The sequence below is a fragment of the Strix aluco genome, chromosome 6, assembly GCF_031877795.1.
Source record: "Strix aluco isolate bStrAlu1 chromosome 6, bStrAlu1.hap1, whole genome shotgun sequence".
NCBI lineage: Eukaryota > Metazoa > Chordata > Aves > Strigiformes > Strigidae > Strix > Strix aluco.
In genome coordinates, this window is record NC_133936.1 from 32644293 (window position 1) to 32662931 (window position 18639).

An 18639-nucleotide genomic window follows, 5' to 3' on the forward strand; every position below is an offset into this window, starting at 1 on the left:
TTCGTTCTTAAATCTCTAGCGAGGATCAGACCTGTCACCCGGGTTGCTGTTGCTCTGCCCTGCTGCTGGCCATTTTACTTCTCTTGAGGTTCATAACCTCATGCTGCCTGAACTGCTCATGCTCATGGTGGGGAGAAAGCACAGGGTTCTTCTGAAATCAGGTGGTGTAACATGGCACAGTGCCTCTCACTTGGGAGTTCACTTAAACTGATTTACACCAGCTGGAATTTATGCCTCCAGAGATTTTGCTCTCTGCTATGCTCTTGTTCAGAAACACTGCCTTTGTGCCAGGCCTTCTTCCCTGCTCCTGTCTGGATGATAGATGGATTATGGGGGAGGGAAATAAAAAAAAAGGGCGAAAGCACTGGAAGTCAAAATACTGATGTGACAAGAAGTACTCAAATGGATTAGTAGTGCAGCACTCACTGCTGGGGATGTATAAAAAGAATTGGGATTTTTTCTTTTTTTTTGGTAGTGCCATTACAATCTGATGACTGTTATTTAATGGTATCGCTGATATGTCTGTTGTGAGCTATTGCACCACACACGCTTTGTATTGAGGCAAAACCCCAAGGAGCTTTGAACAAACAAATTCAAGAGGACAAGAAAAATTCAGGATACCATTAGATCGATTCTCCTCAATCTTTGTAGATATTCCAACAAACCTTATTATGCTGTCTGTGACAGACTTTTTTCCACTAAAATGAGTAACAAATGCTGGTGAATATAAAAAATGTTATGATACTATGTTTATTTTTGTCTCCTTTAAAAATGCTTTCTTATTTTAACTAGTCTGCAGCATGCTGAGTCTTTGTCTCCAGTTGATTAACGTAACTTCAAGACAGTATGTATTAACTAATTTCTGATATGATCTGCAGTCACTTAAAACCCCCAACCCTCCCCCCCAACCCCAAATGCCAAAACCAAAACAAAAACCTACCACTTAAATTGAGACCAGTGGACAGCCTCCAGTAATGAGAATGAAGGAAAGGACACTGGGCAAATTGAATTAAACATGCTTAAGCTCTTTTCCTTTTTAGAAGTGATCTAAATTTAACATGCCACGAGTTATTTCAGTGCCTTTAACTGATAAGTTTAACAAAACATAGGCCACTGACGGTGTGTTTGGTGTGTACAGGAATTTCAGGATTCCAGGAATGGCAGGATGTAACCTTCATTTCACCTGGAAACATAAGCAATTCTTGGGGCAGTGGATAGGCTTCATAATGAAAAATGGGAGGCAGCCAAAATCTGGAGCCAAGCTAACAGCCAGAAATAGATCTGCCGAGAGGCTTGTTTTGCACTGTCCGGAATGGCATATCAGAAATTGTGTGAACAGAAATACTGGGCTTGATCCGGCATTGCACAAGCAGAGTCAATCCTGACAATTTTCCTTTTTAAGTATCATGAAAGCTTGACTAAATAAACATTGTGTTAAAGTTTCAGCTGTCCCAATATGTTGTAATATTTTTCTCCAGATAGTTTTCATTTTGCTTATGGTTTTCTTGAAATGCAAGTGTGTATTTGATAGTGTGTATTTGCAATTAAAAGTGTTCAAGTGTGTATCACCTGAGAACTCCAGCTCGCCTGGTCCAGCATCATGGAAATGGGGTAGCAGAGAGAGAGGCAAAGGTTTAAATCTCTTGGAGAAGGTGAGTAGATGAGAGGAAGGGGCCAGGCACAGGGAGGACCAGAATGGGAGGGTGCAGGGGTTGGCAGGGAGTCAGGGGTGTGAAGCAGGTTTATTCTCGTTACTTCACAAGCAGTGTGCTTATGAGAAAGTGAACTGGAGTATATTTTGGTTTGCACATCACTTAATAAATGATTAATTGTGATTATGTTTAATTATAGAATCAGCCCTGTTGTTGTCTTCATCTGGCGGGAGACGTGGAGTTTTGCGGGTGGGGTGTAAGCGCAATCTGTTGGGGTCCTGTTGACAGGGAGCAGAGAGCTAGAAGCCTGTGGGTTTCCAGTCCCAAGCCCAGTTTGCCATTGCAAAGGCCTAACTGGGATGGAGGGGAAATGATTTAAAAGCAGGTGATGCAGCATGTGTTATGATGGCCCTGCTCCCTTTTCAGGGTTGAGCTGTGCTCTAAGCAGTTCAGGTTGTCCTTTTGCAAACATAACATAAGCAACGTTCAAAGCCAGAGCCTTAATGGAAGGTGTTTTTCAGATTGTCATCTGACAATCTTGTTTCAGGCATCTTTACTGCTAACTACTTCAACCCTTTGCCAGTGAGCATGCTTTTTTCCCCCTTTCTTTAATGATGTACAATAGCTGTAATGAAGGAGAACTTGTAGCTTTGGAAAATACACTTGGTGGCCTAAAGGTGATTATTTGGTATTTCCATCCTCAGGAAGCAGAGGCGTGTTTGTTAGGCCTGCATTTCCAGCCTCTAAACCTGATCAGTACTGGATACCAGGCACCTGGTCGAATTCAGCTGGAGGGGTGGGAGTGCTCCTGGGACGCAGGCCCTCCCCTGGCCCATGCTGCCCAGAGGCTTCGCAGCCTGCACAAGCCACCCGGCTGTCCAGAGGAGTGTGGCTGGAGCTGCTCTATTGTTGTAGCTGTTCAGTACCTTGTGATTAATTGTCATCCAGGTAGCAATGTGTACCAGTGATTAAACTCAGGTTTTATTAATGTCACCAGCAGTGGCAGTATCTAATGATCATGTTAGAATCACTGTATTCCAACTATTTCTGCGCCAAGTATTTATGGAAATATTCAAGTCTTAATTTGTGAAGCCATTATGGGAAAGGCTGAGTGCATGCCTAAGTGGGAACTACCTACAGACTATATTAGTATGACATGAATTATTCAGACATTTGTGAACAATTACTTAAAATCTGGAACCACTTATGTGTTACTGAGCATTTAATCATTGGGAGGGGGGAGAAAGCACTGAATACAGAACTAGCATTGTTTCTAACACACTGGACATCTTTGCAGACATCCTTGCCTGATGCAGTTGATGCTGTTCAGTACCAGTCCCTTAGGGTTAGACCATACCGATAGCTGTAGGTGTGCACTAGGGTGTTTTTGCATTTGGTCACTGAGCATTTGTGTTTTGATGAAGTTGTTATTCACCTTTGAATAGACAGATCAGAGGGACAGGCTCTCAGGCACTGAGGCGGCGGGCAGGTTCAGGAGATGCTGGGTTGTCCAGGCAAATGCAGACACCCCCCTCCAGCTCCTCTTTCTTTAAATAGTTTAGGTACAATGTTGCTCTTGACACTAAACCTATGCTCTAGTTACAGTTTATATTTACATTTTTTTCCTAATCTCAGGAGAAAGTAACAGCAAATGAAGCAGTGATTGATTCTCCACTGCTCCCAGAGTACGTTTCCTGTGTGCCCTGCACTATCGACGATAAGGTCTTTTTTATGGTCTGAAGGATGAATGCAGCCCGTTTTTGGAGAAGCTAAATAGAAAGAGACTGTTATAAATTACATGGAGAGAAAAGGGGAGCCATTACAGGAAAAACTACCACTTCTTGCAATGAAACTTGAATGCCCAGCACATCCCTCTAAGCAATTTACAGCACAGCGTGGCAGTGAGTTTTAAAGTCATTGGTCTGGGGAAAGTGTCAGAGCACAGTTCTTCTGTGTCCTTTAAGCAGTAGCTTTAAAACAACGCGAAGATCTCCTGAAGTTTGCAAGAGCCATCTACCCAGAGTTTTTCTTACTTTCCGGAGTGTTTTGTTGTGTTCTGTTGAATACTTCTGTGCGTCATATAAAGTTTGCTGGTCCTTGAGCATGGAAACTCAGTGGAACAAATTGCAATGGGTAGCAGTGTGTAGGCATATATGCTGTCCTTTCTGCAGTGGATTATGTGCAATCCTTATAAATAATTGGGCTAGCCTGCAAAAAATGGAAGGATGTAAGAAGATAGAATTAAATTAATTGAAAACCTTTTTCCTGACGTATTTGAAATATTTCAGAGTACAGGGTATTTATTGACCTGGTCAGTATAAATGTCCTAGGTATGTACATTTGCTCACTTAACGATGCTGTCAGCTTGCTGTAGTGCTTCCAGAGGACTAGTACACCCTATTTACAGATTTGATTTTCTCCACTGGCCTTTCAGTAGCTTGGAGAAATATTCCTTAGGAGTTGCTCAGTAAAAATCTGTAATTGCTCTGAAACACCCCTTAGCAACCATCCAAGGACATTCTTCTCCAAATACCAGCTCTGTGAAAGTACTTTGCTGTCAGAAACCAGTATATAGAAATTCCAATAACAGAAATGCAATCTTTGAAATAATAACAAATTAAGAGTAAACTTCTCTTTGTATTTACCCAGCAATTAATTTCTAAAACACAGTAAAAGGCTAACCCCAGATGCAAGTGAAATAGACTTCAAGGCCTGTTAAAAAATTATTAGTGTGGAATAATTTTTGTGCATAGAACTGTATGAGTACTAAACACCAGGGAAGTGCATTCTAAGAATCAAGAGAGATCCATTTAGTGACAGTTCACTTACAAAGACTTATAAGTTAAAACAGCATTTCAGATATTCATGTTTTGTATGCTTGGAGGGAGAAAGTCCTAAATTAAAACTAGGAAGAGAAGTAGGCTTTGTGCTATGACCAGTAGAAGGAAATAGATGTATGTGATGTGACATTGTAGACAACCTTGTAATCTTGATTAATGGGAGTACCTGCAGAAAAAAAAAGAGGTATTTGGCAAAACACTGACAAAATCAATACCCCTTTGAAATTATTATGTGTCTTGCTACATTGTCTTGCTAGTTATAGAGAAATGAGTACATGTATCCAAGTGTTTAGTCCAGCAACTTGATGTAATGCTATTAGAATATTAAAAGGATCAATATATAGCTTCTTTTCACTCACAAGACCAAATGATAGTATATTATACCAAATCGGCATGGGAATCTATCATTCTTTCCTCATCTGCCTTCAGGTCCTGCAAAATGAAAATCTGGCTTAAATAAGTCCTTGTTAGTGAGTCGGGATATCTAAAATGAAGACAAAGTTTTTAATATATGTCACAGTTACTCAATGAAAATACTAACTGGTTTTCTAGGAGCTTCAGTACCCACTTCGGACATAGTAATTAAAATGATACCTGAGACAGTTCACTTAAGTACTTCATCTCATCTGGGGTTCAGAGACCTGCCAGTGGTGCTTGGTAATAGTCTTGGCTTTCCTCTGTACTGTCAGGTTTACAGAGGAGAATTTCCCAGTGCTGGATTTCTTCTGCCAGTGTGGCTTGTTGGCTTTGTGGATGCCAGCTGAGCTATAGGACATTCCTCTATGTGGGTTTAAGCTCTCCATTGCCAAAATAATCATTGTGCCTTCAGTTCAACAAGCTAATTTTACCTGGTGTATTGAAGTTCAGCTTGCAATTGCCCTGTATGCAGTAAAGATAGGGATATATTCCAACAATGGAAGATGTCTGCAGATAAAATTTATTTTTACTATAATGCTAATTACAACACAAAGTAAAGAATGCTGTAATAAAACTTGTTGATGAGCTTCGTGCTTATAATAGTAACTCTGTAGAAAAAGTAACATGGAAGGGTTTTTGTTAACTGCGGGTGTATATTTTCAGGAAAAAATGTGAACACTCCCAACTGAAATTCTCTTTAAGAATTTGGAAGCTCTGGAGAGCCGAGCTGATGAAACAGCTGTTCATCATTCCAAAACCTGCAGCCTTGCTTAATTCTAATAATAGTTATATATAACCTGCTTTGAGCTTTCTTTTTGTTTTTTTTTTTTAATTCATTCTGAGTACTTAACAACTTCTGAATTTGAAGAATTTTAAAGCAAAATATTTCTGTTAATGAAATAACCTGTTAATGATGTTGTCACAGGTTTTAGAAATTATTTCCAAAAATATACTGTATCCTGTGTGTATGAACATGGTTATCACTGAAGATCAAGGAAGTAATCTGTTCAGATCATTGACATCCATTATCAACATGTATGTAACTGCACAAGCTCCATTTAACCACTGTCAGCTGCTCAGTGGAGCAATACTTTTTCCATTGTGCTGATGGATGCACATGCTCATTCTTAGCTCTGACCTCAATTTGCTACAGCACTGCAACACACTTCTGACATTTTTCTGAACAGGTTATTATACATGACTGTGCATCTTACACGGAAACATGCTCTAATATGTAATAGGAATTCCTTAACAGTAATGTCTTTCTCACTTCAAAACTAGTACCTTTGAAAATGAAGCAAGATCATGAAATAGTGAATTAGAAAAAAGGCCAATTGGAAAAAGCTGCACAGCAGTGACTCAGGATGGTTATCAACCTGTAGTGGTTTTATCTTTTCTTTCCAATTTACAGGCTCTGATCATTCTCTGTGATCTCTGGCTCTTGGTGTTACCATTTGCAGTGATAGAGTCTAGTGTAATTAATTTATAGAAAGTATATCCCACAACGAAAAAGGGCTGAAGGACTAAGGCCTTTGCAAATGGGTATACGGCAGCTGTCTCCTGTCAGCAAAGGTTATGTATATCAGCATTGTGAGACTTAGAACCTGCTTCAGAGGCACAATAAATGTGGTATGCTGGACAGAAATTGAGATGAGGATCTTGTATATGTTACAGGTCTAAAGAATACAAAGTTTTTCTCAATCTGTTTTCTGTGTTAAGCAGCTGATGTTAATTAAAAAGGTCAATCATTTCCTGTAGAACCAAGTGTCTGATTCAGATTTCTGGCAGAGGAAAGAAGGGTCAAGCTGACTTATTGTAGACTTTCCTCTTTTTTTAATGTAATGATGCACAGTACTTTACCCTCTCCTGATTAAAAGAAAACTGTCACCTGTAACAGCATTTGAACTTAAAGAAAAAAATCCAATAGATTTGAAGTTTGTTGAATTTTTCTTTTGGTGGTGGTACCTCTGTCTGAAATGTCAGCTTGCCTGTCATCACAGCCTGGCTGATGTCTTTCGCTGGGTGCCGGGTGTACCTGCAAGTGCGTTTAGAGACTCGTCCAAGCTGCTGGGATATTTGGTGCTTGGCCACTGGGTTGTGTTGCCATTCAGCTGGAAATTGAGGAGTTCTCTGCTTTCTTGTTTATTTTGTTATTTAAATATTATGATAAATGTATGTGAAATGGGAATATTTTGATGTGAGCATTCTAATTTCATAAACATTAGCTGGTTCTTCATAGCTGTTAGATTTGCACTAAGTCTAGGAATTACTAATTTTTATTAGAGTGCTAGTGGGCGCAAGATCAGAGAATCACTTTAAACGATTTCTTCTGGTAGAGAAAAATGCAGAAATGAGACTGTCTCACTCTTAGCTAAATTCTGATTTGTTTGAGTTTGGCAGATGAGAGAGAATGGATCCGGCTCCAAGGTCTGGTGTTCGTGTCCTCTGGTGGGGGTCTGTGACTGTTCTGACATGGGCTGGGAGGGAAGCATGCTAAATGGTTCAAGTGAAATGCAATTTAAAAAAATTTTTTTCCAAACATCCACTGCAACATGTAAAACTTCAGACAGTTGTGATAAAAGATGCTGCTTTAGTCTTTTTTCCATTGGAAGAGTGGCAAGAATGAAATTCCAGTGTGAATCTTTCTTAAGGACATAAGGGATTAATATGTCTTAAAATAGACACCATCGGCTTAGAAATGTGTTTTCGATGTTTGAATATGTTGAATTTTGCAGTGAAAAGATTGGGAAAAAATGGTATTTTCTCTGTTCTTCCAGCTTGTTTGTGGATTTGGAGATAACTTGTTTACAAGATAGTTAAATTCTTCAGGATCATAAGAACTGTTGCGGTTTTATGTGTTTAAGAGGCATGCATGCTTCCATTTTGCAGGGTTATTTTAAATTCTGGTGATTGCGTGACACCACAAACTTTTATGCTAGCAGGACCACAAGGCAATCTGGAGGTGGGCCATGAGCTCGGGGGGGCACACGCTGCCTTCAGGAGGGGTGACGGTGCAAGTGGGACCACTGCCTGTTTCAACTATGTGCTTCAGAGAATAGGTGTCTTTGTAATCTGTCCCCTTCTTTTTCTGAGTCTCCAGCAGCAAGGGTTTTGTTCTTTTAATTCAGCAGATTATGTTCTGCCAGCTTGCTTAATAACTCGGATATTTGCTGCTGGGCGTCCAGAGCAATCCTAGGCAGAAGGACTGAAATTGCCAGCTCTGGACATGTAACAGAGCGGTTGAGCATATGCAGCGCTCCCTCCCACTGACGGGCAGTGACGCCAGCATTGCCAGAGGAATGAGCATGGCATATTGTTTCTCCTGTATGCCTGATTATTTATTTATGCATTCCAATTCATAATAGCATAATAACAGACTTGAAACAATAAGATAATTATTTTGCTTCTTGGGTGGTTAAAATTAACTGTGCTCGTTGCATATTTATTCAGTAAAAAGATACAAGATGTTTAGTAATTGCCCAGAAATTCATTATCTGCATAATGTTCTGTTTCTAAATGTGTATTGCATGACCGTTAATCTGTGCCAACAGCAAGCATGCAGCAATATCTGATGTAATTAGTTTTCCCCTTACATGCCAAGCAGAACATCTGGGCTAATTGCGTGTTGTTGACAAAAGTTGCCATTCTAATGGGGGTCCCTGTTTGTGCACACACCCGCTCATTATACGTACAAACATACTCATGATTTCAGTTTATCCTCAAGCAAACTGATAGTTCTTACTGATGAGATATTCTTGGTGATTTGTTACTGGGGTCATTCAGTGTCCGTGGGCAGCATTAGTAAATGTTCGCAGGAAGAATATACTCTCCTTTTAAACAGAAAAGAAACAAACCTGTAATGCTGCTTCTTCTGTTTTATTTTTCCAGCCACCACTGGTCCAAGCGATTTTCAGTGGTGATCCGGAAGAGATACGGATGTTGATCTACAAAACTGAGGATGTCAACGCCTTGGTATGTGACTTGGCATGTTATGCGCCTGTGATACCTAAACACCATGCTTATGAACTGTTGCAATGACAGTATTAAACATGTCCTTAGTAATTAACACATAACAGAATGGAAAATACTTGTAAGTTAGAGACTTGGGGCTTCAGTGGATTCCTAATTAGTAGTCTGAAATATAATTATCTCCATCAGGTGACTTTAAATTTTTTAAGTGTATGGTAATAATTCCAAATGTGCAGGTCAGTCAGGGACGTCATTTTCTCTCTTACTGAGAAAATTAATAAAAACAGCTGAAAGCTGCATATTTTTACTCTCTGTAGAGTTTTCTTTTATGAAGAGTCTTTGCAGATCAGGAGCTGCTATTCAGCATTTGACTGTACTTGAAATAAAGCTTCACTACAGGTCTCAGCAGGGAGAGTAAGGAAGCAGTATCTTGGCTGCCATTTGCCCACAAAGGAATTATTGTTCTGCAGATTGGCTTATTCTAGCCAGAACAAGGGTAAGCAGCTGTAAACAAGTAGTAGTTAAGTGTTCTGGCAGTGAAAAAAAAATCATCTCCATTTGAACTTGGTCTTTTTGTTGGGGCTTCTTTTTCCCCTCTTTGATTTTAACTTAAATCTGTACCGTTAGAAATGAACCTGCCAGTCCTGACTATAATCTGTGGCCTCTGCAAGTGGTGAGAATATAAAGCAGAAGCAGAATGGTGATTTCCAGGTGTTTCCTGGACTTTTGAATCAGCTTTTCTTTTCTTCATATCTTTTCTCTGACATAAAGCCATCAGTTTATTCATAGCTAACTCCAGCAGTTTGTCTGGCGTAGTCTTGGCACCGCAGTTTTTGCAGGCAGTAGGGTCCAACCATCTGGTTCAGAGCTGCAGAAGGGAACTGGAGAAGTGATCCTACAGATCTGGTTAACTGGGGCTCTGCTTCATTTGCTGTCAAGTGGAAGGAAAGACTTGCTATGGTTTTAAATGGGGAATCTGATCAAAGACAACCTTGATGTTAGGCTTTCCCCGTGATTATCAGTACCTGGTTGTTTTCTTGAAATAAGTTCCTAAAGGTGGTTCCTTAAAACATCATATCCCTTGAGTTTCCTCCTTATTTGTTTTCCCTGATGGTATTAAAAAAGCAAAGAAAAAAACCAAAACCAACCAATCAACCAAAGAAACCCAACCTAGATGAACATGACAGTCCTAAAATTTCCTCTGTATTTCATGTTGTTTTTTCAAAATAGCATTTCCTGTACAAGGTTATTGTAGGCTTCTCAAATGTTTTTATATCCTTTGGCTGCAAGTGTGGTAGTGATGGTTGCTGGGGAGATGCTCTCAACTGTCAGGTGCAATATTAAATGAAGAATATGTATTTTGTAGATGAGTACCATAGTACTTAATAGAAAAAGTCATTGAACTTGAATGGTCTTGCCCAAAATCCTGTTTAAGATGCTAAAAGTCCATCCAAAAGTGCTTTGCCTGAACAGCTGTTTTGTCAGGAGCAAAAACCAAAGCTATTCTTTGGAATAATTAGAAGAATACTCGTCAACACAAATTCTGAAGATTGTGTTCTGGATAGTGATTGCAGACAAGTGTCAAATGCTTGAAATGTCACTAAAGAAAGATCAAAAGATAGCATTTTTCCCCTTTGTGCTATGAGCTGGCAATTTGCAATGCATGCTTATGTTTCTATTTTAAGGCTGTTTTTAATTACTTCCATGTTAGTGTTTCTCTAGTGCTTTGTTGCTCACATGAGAGGAAACTCTGACACTGTTTGGCAGCGATTTGTCCTTTGTTGATAGTTTTGGTTAGTTGTGTTAATATTGGAATAATTCACATATAGGTAGGACAGGGAAACAAAATAAACTGTTTTTGCAGCAAGCTTTGGGGATTTCTGAAGTTTTAAAAATTGTTTTTTGGAATCTGCAACAAGAGAGGTATTTGGAAGGCAGAATTAAAAAGCACATCGAGAAACTATGCAAAATTGATGATATATATACATACTTCCTAAGAGAAAATGAATCTCAGAAGAAAGAGTTTAGAGCAAATCAGAAGTTACTTTTTTTTTTCTTGTAAAATAATTAATATCTTTCCAAGACAGAAGTGTATGTTGATGGAAATGGCTACATTCTGGATGCTGCTGTAATTATGACTTCTATTTTGAAACAAAGTGAAAGCTGTAACTGTTTGGTTTAGAAGCTGGGTTGAGTTCATTGTGCCACCCTAATGGGTGCTTTGACCTCTCCAGTCCTGAGCTCTGCTTTGGGGGAATATGAGGCTACTTTTGCACCCTGAGGGCATGGACAGCATTATACTTGGCTAGTGGTGAGTGATTCCCTACCACTGAGTACCAAACACATGCTGTTTCTGTGGGAACTGTGGTCTGCCTGTGGGTAGCGTTCAGCAGCCTGTTTTCCCAGGGCATTTGGGATTTTGGGTTGGACCATCCAGACCACCAGATTAGTTTCAGGCAGACATTCTCTACGCTTGCTGCTTGGTACACTTAGAAATATCAGGGTGATCGTGCTATGTGTGTGTAGGTGGAGACTTTTTGGGGTGACTTTTTTACTTTGAGAAAAATGTGATAGAATGGTGCAGAGCCTTGAGTTTGTCTAGGAATTATTCTGGATCCAGTGGTAACCCCTGGTTAGAGGGGATTTGCAGCTGTGAAACACCCTATGTATGCAGAGTCCAGTTCTTACGTGCAATGTCATGATTTTCTACTAAACTAAAATCCTTCCTGTAAAATTTCTATTTTCATCTCAGGCTTCTAGTTTAGTTTCCTTTCAAAATATTTGAAGTCAAAATAAAAAAGACAAAACAACCTTCCAGTATTCTTCCCCATAACTGATGAGATACTTGCAAGCCAAACCAGATATTTCTTTCCCTCTGTTTTTCCTCTTTATCCCCTAAGCTTGCTTTTTCTCTTGGATAAAACCCTAAAAAACAAAATTTATGCAAAACTTTGATTTCCCCAGAATATCTTCTATTTCATTCATATTTTTTGGAAAATAAATAATATGCCCCCTCACTGCTGCAGTGAGACTCTTGAAGGCAACATCTCCTTTCTCAAAACTTAGTTGCTTCTATGTCTGATGTTGGGGCATGAGTGCTAGTGCTGCCTTCTCAGCTTGATCCATGTAGCCTCTTTGCTGGAGAAGCTGCTGCTTCTCACTGCTCATTGGTGTCAAGAGCTGCTTGAGCAAATGCTCCCCCACCCACTTCCACCAAAATGAGATAGGTTAGGAAGTCGATGAGGTTTAGCTGAATTTGGCTTGTTTTCATTAAAGCAGAGCTGCAGAGCCAGCAGATCTAGGTGGACTGCAGTAACTCCTGATGGGCCAGGCTGGGGATGGGTTGGAGCCATGTTGAGATGTGGTGACCCTGGGCATTGCCTGCGTGTTTAGAGCTGCAGAGCAGTTCTGCAGAGGAAGGGCAGTGGCACCACCAGAGACTGCAAGGCCTTACATGCAGGAGCAAATATTTAGAGGGTGGTCTATTACAGGATAAGGAGGGCAAGAAGGAAGTCCTTATGCAGAGACATGGATGTATGCTGTTTTTAACTTCTTTTTCCCATTATCCTAATTTGTAAGGCACAGATTTGCAGGACTGCCTTTGTTAGGAGGATTCAGGCTTTATCCAGGTCTTCACGCATACAAGTTATATATCTTTCTCTAATATTGCCAAGAGTGCTTTTTGAGGTGGTACAAGTGCTTGAGGGTACAAGTGTGCACACGTTTAGGATTGTGAGTCTGAAAGGCTTTGCATGCTTGGGATAGCTAATGTGAAAAACAGCTTGTCATTCGGTTTGGAGTGACATGTTTGATTTAGGACTAAGAGAGATGGTAATGTGGTATTTCAGTAATCTTGGGAACCAGATACTTGTCTCTGCTTTTGTCCAAGGAATGATGATTTTCTTTTTGACACTGCAGAGTCTCACAGGTGAATAAAGCTATCCTGGAAGTAAATGTGCCTCTTCTAGATGTAGTTCTGCTGTGTTGGAAAGTCTTCTGGAGGATTTATTCAAGAATTTTGGAAGCCTTCTGCTTTGACACAGTATGACAGTACAGTGCTGGCTAATAGCTGTGTTTTCAGTGGGTATTTAGCCTCTAGTATGTTATTTTAAGTGGGAAGTGCTGGAGAATTTTTTTTTTTTCTACAGAATGAAATTATGAACAATTCTCAGGAATGTATGAAAACTGAATACTAACATTGCATTGATGCTTGTGATGCAAGACAACTAGTATAAATTTAGTTTAGAAGAAATATTTTTTTCTTTTAGAAAATAAATAGATTTTTAAATATTTTATAAAGAAGGTGTTTGAACTGTGAAGAAGATTCTGCTGGAGTTTTCTGAGTGTCTGAAATATTGGGAGTTGCTTTATACAGCATGCTAGTATAGTAGTGGGTACTAAGTTTTATATATCTATACCTCCTTCTCCCTTCCCCCCCGCCCTGCTTTCTGTGCTGGTGACTCATGTTATTGTTGTCCTCAAAATGTTTGAGATAGTTAAGGGTGTACAGGCCATTAAAAGCTCATGGCAGGGTTTGGCTGTAGCTGCATTATTTTCTCCAAAGGTGTTTCTCCAACGTCAGCCTGAAATACCTGAGTTTTCTAAATCTCCTTTTCCCATCAACTCACAAGTGATGTATGCTCCCATGCCATCAATGCCCCTGCCCCCCCCCCCCCCCCCAAGTCAATATTGCATTTATAAAAATAGGAGAGTTACTTAACTCTAGCTTTTGAGCCTTACATGAAACTCACTGATATAAACATTAAAATATTTCCATTAGTTTAGGATAACAGTTTCCACAGTCTCAATCTAGGATTAGTAATTAATTTTAAGTTATCTTTTTCTAGCATGAAAGCTACTGTCAGCCTCACGGAAGAAAAGGGTTAGATGGGGGAGGAGAGGGAAGATAATTTTTCTTGTCTCTAGAAGATCAAAGTATTTGCTTCTTCCACCTCATGAGCACTTGGCAATTAAAGACTCAGTCCAGAAAAATCTTTGTTTCTGAGGCTAAACCGAAGATGGAAGGGTTGAGAGGTGCTGAAACCAGGATCTGCAGTTTGAGATGGGAACTTATGTGCTTCATAATAGCAGAAGAAAGAGCACCAGGCATAAGTTACACAGCTTGACTTTCACCTCCCAGCTGGTGCTCACAGTTAAGCATTTCAGTTTGCTTTGTGAATTACAGGCTTTAATAAAAGAATCTGTGAGAGAGAGGAAATCCTGAAACGGCAGAGATTTTCTTTGCACAGCATCAACTTTTGGTTCTAAATGGTTGTAAATAGCTCAAGAAGTAGTTGCTCGTTTGCTTTTAGCTTTTTCAGTAGTTCCCAACTAGTTGCCAATATTTAATTTTTATGAAGTCAAGTTGCATCTGAATGTTTGGGTTTTTTTAATGGTGCCAGCTACTTTGGGCTATTTAATTAAGATATGCTCGGATCTAGAGGTAGTTAACAAGCAGGAGGTTTGTTTCTGCTATTGTTTTGTTTAACCTTGTATCAATGGAAGTTGTAGCCATTCATATGCCTCTAATATATTTTTGTTTATTCTGCCACCCAGGCAGATGGCTGGCTGCTTGGAAGTGGTGGGAATCCAAACACTTCTTACTAGTGAAACTTCATTAACTCTGTTTCTGTGGTGCTTCCTTCTGTGCTGAACTAGTCCTGTTGGCTGCTTAGTCACTTTGGTGACAAAAAGAGGATACGGGCATTTGTTTTCTGTAGCAGTTGCACTTACGTTTTAATAGCAAATAACTGTTCCAAACATCAGATCTGAACAGCTGCAGTTGATACAAAAGTTCAAATCCATTATGTACTTTGAGAAGTAGGCTGTGTTGAGTAGAAACTGTTGGCTTTTTTCTTAACGTGCCTGAATATTTTACATATGCTGATATGATCCATCCAAGCCACCATTCTGCTAATCTTTGTGTACTTGGGGGCCTCTGATCCAATAAAGCACTTAAGGACTAGCCTAACTTTAAGCTTCGGAAATGCCTTATCAGTGTCACTGTGGTCACTTGAACAGTTTAAGCATGTGTTGAGTGTTTTTTCTTGCTGAGGCCTTCTGTCCTTGGTTGCCTGTTTGTTAAATTCTTAATTTCCTTTATCAGTACTTTAAAAAAAATTAATGTGTACAGATAATGTTAAAATGCAGCATCATCTTTTCTGTGAACTGATATAAGTCACTAATACAGTTTTGGGGAGAGAGTGTTTATCTCATCTCAGCATGATTTTCTAGCCATTGTTTAGCTTATTTACTGTCTCTTATGGACCTTTTGTTCCTCTGAGAACTGCACTTGAAGCAGATCTGATTATTTGTCTTAATGCTATTTGTAATCCTGTTATTCTTGCTCCCACCTCCTTTCCTTGCCTTGATAATATATGTTCAGGTTTGGGGTACTGCCAGACCTTTCCCTGGAATGACAAATTTTCTTTCTATTCCTCTCTCTCTGTAGACTTTAGTCTTTAGATCATTATTGATTTACTTATTTGTACTCCTTTTACTACCATCATGTCACAAGGACATCTGTGGCTGAATAGATGTTAGTGCATGGGCCAGACACAAAGCCAGTGAGCTATTTAAGTCTTGCTAAAGCAGTACACGGCTTTAAGGAGAACACAAGGAGCGTGGTTGGACAGATCGGCAGATGCCTCAGTTCCTCTGTTTCTGTGTCAGCCTTGTGTAGAGCGTAAACAGGAACTTGAGGATGTTCCTCCATTGAGTTGCTCAACCGCATGCTCAGCTGCAGGTGTTGTGTGTGGACTTCTCCTGGCCAAACTCCTGAACACATTGCCTGTAGGGCTCTTTTGTGGGTTTTTAATTTTCTGTACCACACATTGGGTTTTGTCATCTGCTAGTTCATGTGAGAGTGAACTCTGATTTGTGCCTGGTTGTGATAAATGGAAAAATTTTAGGGTTTTTTTCCTCTTGGAGAAATTAAGCTTAAATTCAGTTGCGTGACTAAACCCATCTTTCTCTGAAGACTTGATTCTCACTTAATTTGATAGAATTTTGCATTGATTTTAAAAAGTGAAAGAGAATTCTTAGAGTTGTTCCTGTTACAGAAGGATAAAAATTCTACTTTTCTGTTTCATGTCCTTTCCTCCCTCAATTATCAGTTTTCTATCAGATTTGCAGTTTAGTATAAAACGTTGCTTATAATCAATAAAACACTGAATAGGCTTGGTTACTCAATGTAGAAAATTGCTTGGTCTTGTATCGTTAGCATTCAACTTCAGACTACTCTGTTCTGTTGCCAAACTTTGCTGTGTTGCAAGAAGCTGCCGCAAAATTTATTACTGACAGGTACAATAGTTATTACAAATACTACACTATGCTAAAGAGAGATTTGTGTATTAAAATGAACAAGCTAAAAAAATAAATAACACCAAATCTATTTTTGTACAAATGTTTGATCAGTCTTAGCGTATTTTTTGCCATGGATAGCCTTAGGACAAGTAATATGAAGCAATACTTATGAAAGGTCCTGTATGCACTCATGTAGCCTGTAAAAGCTAGTCCGTGGTGGATTATGTTTTAGGAACTGAGCATATGAGAACTCAAGCTTGTGATTTTGACATTGCTGGATGGACACTGCTTAATACTGTTTTAATTTGCCTACCATGTGAGGAGGTGAAGTTCTGTAAGATATCTTTCCCTCTGACCTGTGACAACCAGGGTATCACATAATCTGTCTTATGAGTGTTTTATGTGCATGCCCGATATATAACATCAAAACCCACTGCAGCAGAATTTGAGGACTACATACATCGTGTCTGTTTGAAAAAACCCACAAATATAAAAATTAAACGTAATTTATTCTGGTGACCAGTGGCTCTATGTCTCACAGTGCTGGAAAACAATTTTCAGCATTCACATGACAAATGGTTCTGTTGCACTGATTTTTCCACATTTATAGCATATTTTGAAGACAGTCCAAAACAGCTTGCGGTTGATGACCTCTTGGACATGTTGAAAGTGACGTTTTACTTGACAAGCTCAGAGACATGTTTCAGGGAGAGAGTGTAAATACCCATAGGGTTTCTGTGTTGGTATCATTTGCAGGAACTGTTGAATCTGTTACCTGCTTACAGTGTTTAATGTTGGTAGGTTGTAATTTGCTAAGTTTGATGGATAAGTCTTTTAGAACTTGTTTTGTATTAGTGGTTAAGAAACTGAAACGAAATACATTTAGGACTGGAAACAGAGGTCAAATAGCACGTTTAGCAGTATTAGCAGTTCCTGTGATTTTTGTTGCCCATATTACAATGTTTAGCAGTTTCTTTTAAAAGCTTATGTTCTGGAATCATCTGAATAAAGCAACAAAAGAAGGAGTTTTTTGTAAACGCTGTATTTACACCCTTAGAAAAGAAAATCTTAAAATGTGACTCCCTAAGGCTGAAGATTACAGAAATTAAATAAAAGTAGATGTATTTCAGAAATTGTGTATATGTTTATTAGCAATTCTTTTAAGTTTAAAGACACAGACCTGACTAGTAATTTTCTTTATTTGTGTTTAAAGGTCAATCAAGGTGTACAAACCCATTTTGGACTGCTGTAGACAACCAGGCTAAATGGTGTACAAGAACCTTTGTAGACTTAGAGGACTGCATCATGTCCTTGTGTGTGGTTCCAAACCATTCCCAAGGGTATGGTTCCAGACCCTTCTGAAGAGTCTGGTGTTATATTGTCGATGCAAACTGCATTACAAAGTCTAACATCCAGCAGCATCTGAATTATGTCACTGCAGGATTTAGAGTGGAAACTGTTTCCGAAAGAGACCCAGGGATGACGTCTTCCCTCATTTTAGAGTTGATTTGATTTGATCTACCTGTGAACAGGATATCAAGTGAAGACAGTGTCTGAAAGGTCTGGTGGAACCAAGTGATAAAAAAGTTGAGAATTATTGGGAGGAAGTGTGTTGTTCAGACCTTGAATTTTGTTCTTTCATTGGTTTAGATTACATTTCTAATTATAAACAGAAATACACATAGAAAAATAAATGCTATATACAAATTCATTGCTCTTGAACATTAACGCTGCAGTTATTTGCTATGCTTTATAACTGGGCAATGTATGGTTTTGCAGGATGCTGAGAAACGAACTCCTCTTCATGTTGCATCGTTCCTGGGGGATGCAGACATCATTGAGCTTCTCATTTTGTCAGGTAAGGTAGTGTCCCTCACTGATGCTAGCTGGTAAAATAGCTAATTTTAAAGCTACAGTGAATACCCAGCAAAGCTGTGTGAGCTTTGGGCAGTGCCTATTTCTGAGTTTCATAGAGCTGGTTGCAGTTGTGATACAATTATAAAACATGCACTGTGACTGAGCGGAATTAATAAACAAAGCAACTAGTTTTTAAAAACTTCTAAAGTATTCAAACTGACAGTATCTGTGGATTCAGAAACTTGCTGAAGTACATATTTGAAATGTGGGCTCATGTCCTGGAGTACAAGCCAAGAATTCCTGTTAAGCAAAAATTATTATGGAATAATAGCAAAAAAGTTATGAAAGAGTTCGAATTGTAAGTGATATTTACATTAGAAATGTATTCTAAGAGTCGAGAAGTTGATTTGGAGAACAGAAACTGTGAAGCAGGATGTATCTAAAGAAAAAAAAACTTTCCAACTGTTTTAGTGACAAAAACCATGATCAAAATATGTCAGAATAAAGCATAAAGCAGTCATCTCTCAAGAAGTACACATAATTCATGGAAAACTCCTGGATGTGCTTGCAGATTTCAAAGGGAGTGTTTTTCTAAACTG

The 18639-nt window shown here is 39.1% G+C and overlaps 1 protein-coding gene across 11 annotated transcripts in view; it reads left to right on the plus strand.

Annotated features, from left to right (window-relative positions):
* ANKRD44 (ankyrin repeat domain 44) overlaps positions 1-18639 on the plus strand; it is a 144115-nt gene that overhangs the window by 55420 nt on the left and 70056 nt on the right. For all 11 annotated transcript variants that reach the window (XM_074829549.1, XM_074829558.1, XM_074829551.1 and 8 more), the window contains exons 2-3: positions 8798-8881; positions 17963-18041. In XM_074829549.1, the coding sequence (XP_074685650.1) occupies positions 8798-8881; positions 17963-18041 (163 nt within the window). The remainder of the gene's footprint in view (positions 1-8797; positions 8882-17962; positions 18042-18639) is intronic.